Source organism: Leptidea sinapis, chromosome 3 (genome assembly GCF_905404315.1).
Source record: "Leptidea sinapis chromosome 3, ilLepSina1.1, whole genome shotgun sequence".
NCBI classification, from domain to species: domain Eukaryota; kingdom Metazoa; phylum Arthropoda; class Insecta; order Lepidoptera; family Pieridae; genus Leptidea; species Leptidea sinapis.
In genome coordinates, this window is record NC_066267.1 from 15,265,319 (window position 1) to 15,271,318 (window position 6,000).

Sequence of the window (6,000 nt, forward strand, 5' to 3'; positions counted from 1 at the left end):
GAAAGAAAATATATTTATTTAGTTCAAAAACATATAAAACAAAAACATTAATAAATACTAACTACACAAAGACATAATGTTTGAACCAAAAGGCTCAGCTTTATGTTGGAAAACTAGTCCACAGCGCCATGCTGGTATTCTGCATACGCTTATAAAAAGGGTTGGTAAGGCAATCGCTATTTTGCGTCCACCCAGATCTATTTGTAAGCAAGCTTGAGACTATTTACGATCTGTAAACTGTAAAACAGTAAACAATTCTAAACCATTTAAACCTTTTAAAATATTCTTAAGAATTATCGATCACATTGAGCAATTTTGAAAACCATAATAGAACTATGGTCGCATGGAATTCGGTAATTAATCAAATCACCGAAGAATTCTTATGAAACGCTTGTGTGGTAAATGATACTATAACATAAATTACTTTCTTAATGATGCCATAGATTGGGAATGGAGCGACCGCCCTCAGGCTATTAAATAATAAGTTTAATTGTACAATATTACTTTTTAAACATATTTTTTGATGAAATAAAAGTCCGCTTAGTTGGTTGCGCCCATTCTTCTCAGATCCGAGGCATTCTTTTTGGAATACGTGGTAGTTTTTTATTATATATTTAATAGTATGTGATCAATAAATCACAGACTATTTTGAATAAAAATATTTTAATTTTAATTCGAGAAAACGATTTTTCTTATAATACCAAATAAGAACAATTATGTGTAATTTTGTTTCTGATTGATAATGTTAAAAATAAGGTACTAGGAGCAATTGTATAAAAAATATATTCACGAGTAAAATGCGATAATATCTCTTAAACATTCCGACCAATGTTTGTTTTTAACACGTTGCTATTAAAAACATAAAGGCGTTATCTTTTTTATTTCTTATGTTATCAAATTCAGCCAGTTCGAAGTCAGGGCAAACATCTTATGTATAGAAAGCATCCACATATACCTACGGAATATTAATAAACATTATTTCGCAAATTATGATCATCTCTGTAGTTTTCACACCAAGATATTTTCTCTTCAAATACAACACAGCTATAGCCGATTTAATTTTGGAACTTTGCCCGGCAAGCTCAACGCATTTTATTTCTGTCCTCATGCGCTTTAAACGTTCGTACTACATAGTTTGAAGTTTTCTGTCTTTCCATAGCAGTGTTCATCTATCTAAACAATAACTTTCGTATTTTAAATTATATTATTTCAGCTGATATTAGATAAAGTGATTGTTTGATTCTTGATTTGTTTATCTTAAAAGAGTCAGATTGACGAAAATAGTTTCTTTTAATAACCTTCGCTCTGATTGAAAGGCGAACTCTGGTTTTTGGTATCACAATGGTAAGTCTATCAATTATTTACTAGTTATTATTTACTAATAATAAGATTCAACCCTTTCAGTATGTATTGGCACTAATATAATGTTGTTTTACCAAACTCTGCCACAAATGTATATCCTATGCTAATAAATTATATTAAACTGTAGTAGTATTAAACTGTACTGACTCCATAATTTGTTAATTACAGGATCATATTGGAGTTGTGATACGATATGAATGAGGAATTTTGTGTTGACTTGAAAATACCGAAGATAAAGACCGAGACACAAAACTCAAACGCCGAGTCGTATTATACTCAAATCTCCTGATAATAAAAAGGAAAGCATGGATAATTCAGAACAGAACATATCAATGTCAATAAGAAAAAGAAGAAATATTTCAAAAAATAGGAGCCAGAATGCTAGATTGCGTGAAAAGACGCCAGAGCCAGGAAGAACACCAGCACCACATGAAGACACAACATCTGATGATGAGGAAAATAATCCTCAACGTAATTCTCGAGAGATTGAAGCTGACAATACATATGAAGAAATGAGGCGTCTAGTTGAAAAAAAAGCGAATGAAATTGATCCCGTTTATGACATAAACACGGATGAAATTTTAGAAGCAAGAGCGATGGCTGCAAATGAAAGGAGAAGACGGAGTATATCTCCATTTGCTGTACCTGATAAAGATGAGATTTGTAATTTACAGCGAAAAGGTAGCTTTATAGATCCATCAAATAAGCTATTGAGTACAAATTATTCATTGAATTTGAAAGATGAAGATAATCCTCGTCGAAGTTCTCTAACTATTGATACATCCGATATGATGAAAATACAGTCTAGCTCTCTATCACCACCTTTAAGTGCCAGTGCTTCTCCCAAAGATAAAAATTTTCCATATCCTTGCCCAAGTACACCTAAGAAGCTTGAAGAAATAGTTTACCCTGATGAAGTACATAAACAAGCTACAGAAAAGTCAAATTTACCTAAGGAAGGAAAAAAGAAAGAATTGACAAAAGAAACTGATGAAAAAATTTGTAAAAAGGCCAAGACGACAAAAGGACCTGAAGCTTTAGCTCAAAAAACTGGTGAACTTATAACAAGAGTAATACAAGTGGAAAGAACACCTAGTAAAAAGTTAAGTCAAGAACAAAATCCTGTTGTACAAATAAGAGAAAGGGTAGTGAGGACACCTAGTAGGAAACTCGCAAATGAATTAAAGCCTGTTGTTGTTAGACAAACACAAGATAAGCAGCAAGAAACTCAACCAAAAACACCACCAGTTAAACCAGCAAGAAGTAAATCAGCATCACGGCTGTCGGTCAGTTTTTACGTAAAGATAACAATAGTGGTCGTTGTGATTGTTGCCATTATTTTATATTTTATTTATGTTAAACAATAAAATAGGGTGACTGGCTAATCATAAAATAATTATTGGAATGTTCTTTAATCAGAAAATACTAACTTTTAATTGTTGCTAATACTATTTACAGAAAACTAGTGAGAGTGAGATGAGTGAAGATCAAACTTACAGTCAAAATCTGCCTTCCAGTGGGGCTCGTCGGAAATTAGTGCCAACGCCACGGCGTTTTATCAAAAATAAACCTCCAAGAGCTAATCGCTCACAGTCAGTAAATCGAGTAGACGACATGGGTTCCAGTTATATACATAAAGATAAAACTCAAACTGACATGAGTCAAACAAGCTTGGAAATTATTGATCTTATGCAAAAAGCTAGAGCTCGGAGCTTGTCAATCCCTAAGGATGATCCTAGATTACCAGTAGAATACAAAAGTTATACAAAAACATTACGAACACCAAATAAAACACCAGTAAACTTGCGAGGAACTCGAGGTATATCATGTCCTAAAACAATTCAAATCATTAGTGACAAGGAAATATTGGCAGGACTAGGGAGAGCAACAAAAGTTGAACTTGATCGTAAGAAGCATAGTCGTCAAAGTTCTGGATATGTAGATGCGAGTCAGTCTGAATATACAACTAGTTGCTACTCTTCGTCAGCCAGTGAAAACGAATACGAATTTGATCTCTTGGAAAGGTCTGCCGAATTAAGACATAAACTCAATTTATTAAATGAAAATACGACCGAGAAAGAACACATGACTAATATTATGTTTTCCCAAAATTTACAAACTGTAAATACTGAACCAGGAGCCACATTGAGAAAACGATCTATGCAACACTCTAAAAAGCTTATTACAACTGAAACTGACATAAACTCTGCCGAGAAAACGAAAACAGAGCTAAAGACGATTAAAGAGAAAAAAACAATATCAACTAAATTATCAAAATGGAAATTGGTTGCAAATTGGCAACAGTTCAAAATTGAGCACAACCAGGATTGGAATAAAATTACTATAATGAGAAATATATGTATATGTGATATGTTGATATTGGTAATGACATGTGGTTTCGGTGGAATGATGTTTAGATCTCTAGAAGGGTCATTTGAAAATGCTTTCAAATGTAATACTAGAAATGTCAAGCGTGATTTTATTGAAAGTTTGTGGCGTGGAAGTCATCATCTTCGAGAAGAAGATTGGAAATCAATGGCTCGAAATAAATTACATGAGTTTGAAGACCAACTACACACAGCTCATGAAGCTGGTGTTACTTCATATAGTGGCCAAAGATCATGGAATTTTATGAACTCATTTGTGTATTGTTTGACGTTAATAACAACGATTGGTAAGCTAACAAATAAATTATTAAGAAATAAATCACCACGGTGTTTTTCTGGTTATTAATAAGCATTTTATTAAACTTTAACCTGCCTATTTTATTTGAAAAAGTAGCTGATGGTTTAAATATATATTTTTTAAAATTATTAAATATTTTTCAGGTTATGGTCATATAGCACCGAAAACAACATATGGCCGTGTTGCTACGATAGTATATGCAATAATCGGAATACCTTTGTTCCTTATTGTATTAGCAGACTTTGGCAAACTCTTCACAAGAATAATAAAGTTTTTCTGGGCTTTTATTCGTCGGTTCTATTACACAAGGAGCTGTAGAAGAGTCAGAAGGACGGTACCCGTTCAGGTAAGTTTTGTTATAAATTGATATGGAGGAATGTGATCTCTAAGGTTGATTACTTAAATAAACCGACACTCATACTAAAGAATAAACTAGAACTAACTTGTACGAAATCAAGAGTTTGAGGAACTTACAGCTATATTGCTATTCACATTTGTAAATGATTCTAAGCGGCACCGTATATTACGAGCATATTATTGTTACCAAGAAAGATCGTCAAAATAAATAATACGCATCAGAATACCACACGACGTGGCTTAATAAGATACGATCCCGATTACATCACCCGGCACGCGTGCTTGTAGTTATACCGACATCCTTCAAACCGAAATACAACAATACTGTAGTACAAGCATATGAGTAAATTAAATGGTAAAAGGGCACTGATATATCGGTGTATAAAAATAGCTGCGAAACTCACGAATACTCAAAATTGACAACTGATGCATTTTGAAATTCTTTGTGTCAAAAACACTTATATGCATATTCAATAGCATTATTGAAAGTAGCTTATATATGTTTCCTTATAATTTCAGGAAGTAATGAAAGGGCTGAACATTGTTTATGATGTTGTTCGGAGACCATCTCAGATATTCTCCGAAGAAGACATAGAAGATGCTCCTGATGGCAGTCATCCGCCAAAATTAGATAGAAAGCCGAGTGATGTTCCTCCACCCTTACCTCCAAAGCCTGGGACACAAGTCACAAACAAGTCTTCCGAAAATGATATCGATCCTGATACACCAGCACCATCAGTTTTCGAAATTGATGACGAATTCAATGTTCCTATATCAGTAGCATTAACCATTCTTGTTATTTATATAATCATAGGAGCAGTAGGCTACAGTATTTGGGAGACGTGGAATTTCTTTGAGTCATTTTATTTTGTTTTTGTATCAATGTCAACCATTGGCTTAGGGGATTTGGTCCCAGACCATCCAATGTTTATGATGGCTTCCATATTGTATTTAGTATTTGGTCTAGCTTTAACATCTATGTGCATAAACGTTGTACAACTTAAATTATCTGATACGTTTAAACAAGCAAGTGCTAAATTAGGTGCTACTATTGGTCTGAAAGTAGCAGAGGAAGATGGTAGCCTAGTTCCAGTCACTCCACCACCTATAGAAATACCACCAATTCATAAAGGAAAGAGTGATCAAGAAGAAAATAATGTTAAAGATGATGCTAAAAACAGATAAATCTAGGAATGTTAACTATAAGATTTTTTATGAAGTTTTTGATATTATATTGTATGGTAAATGTACTATAACTGTTTTACTAAGTCATTAGATAGTTGCTTGTAGACTTAAGCTGGACCAGTATTTAAATTAGTTAAAAAGTTCAAAAATTTACACAAAATTAGGTTACACTGACGTTTTTATAATAATTATAATGTGAACGTATGATTTATGCAGAAAAAGAAGATGAGTTCAAATAATGATAAATTAAATCAGCAAATTATACATGTAACCAAAATATAATTGATTGATTTTATGTAGTGCTAGATATGTTCATATATTTAAATCGAATTGCGATTGAAGTCTTCCATCTACTCTGTTTAACGGTGTTTTTGTTATGAAATGTGTAAAATAAATCGTTACAAAATAAAA

General features: G+C 32.9%; 2 protein-coding genes across 2 annotated transcripts in view; both read left to right on the top strand.

Annotated features, from left to right (window-relative positions):
• Nucleotides 1–6,000, top strand: part of LOC126979324 (potassium channel subfamily K member 18) — a 70,690-nt gene extending 64,690 nt beyond the window's left edge. The window contains exons 4-5 of the mRNA XM_050828567.1: nucleotides 4,191–4,393; nucleotides 4,924–6,000. Coding sequence (XP_050684524.1) covers nucleotides 4,191–4,393; nucleotides 4,924–5,589 — 869 coding nt within the window. The 3' untranslated portion in view covers nucleotides 5,590–6,000. The remainder of the gene's footprint in view (nucleotides 1–4,190; nucleotides 4,394–4,923) is intronic.
• LOC126979325 (uncharacterized) lies at nucleotides 1,097–2,964 on the top strand. The gene is made up of 2 exons (XM_050828568.1): nucleotides 1,097–1,344; nucleotides 1,531–2,964. The coding sequence occupies exon 2, from the start codon at nucleotides 1,668–1,670 to the stop codon at nucleotides 2,727–2,729; it is 1,062 nt and encodes a 353-aa protein (XP_050684525.1). The 5' UTR covers nucleotides 1,097–1,344; nucleotides 1,531–1,667; the 3' UTR covers nucleotides 2,730–2,964.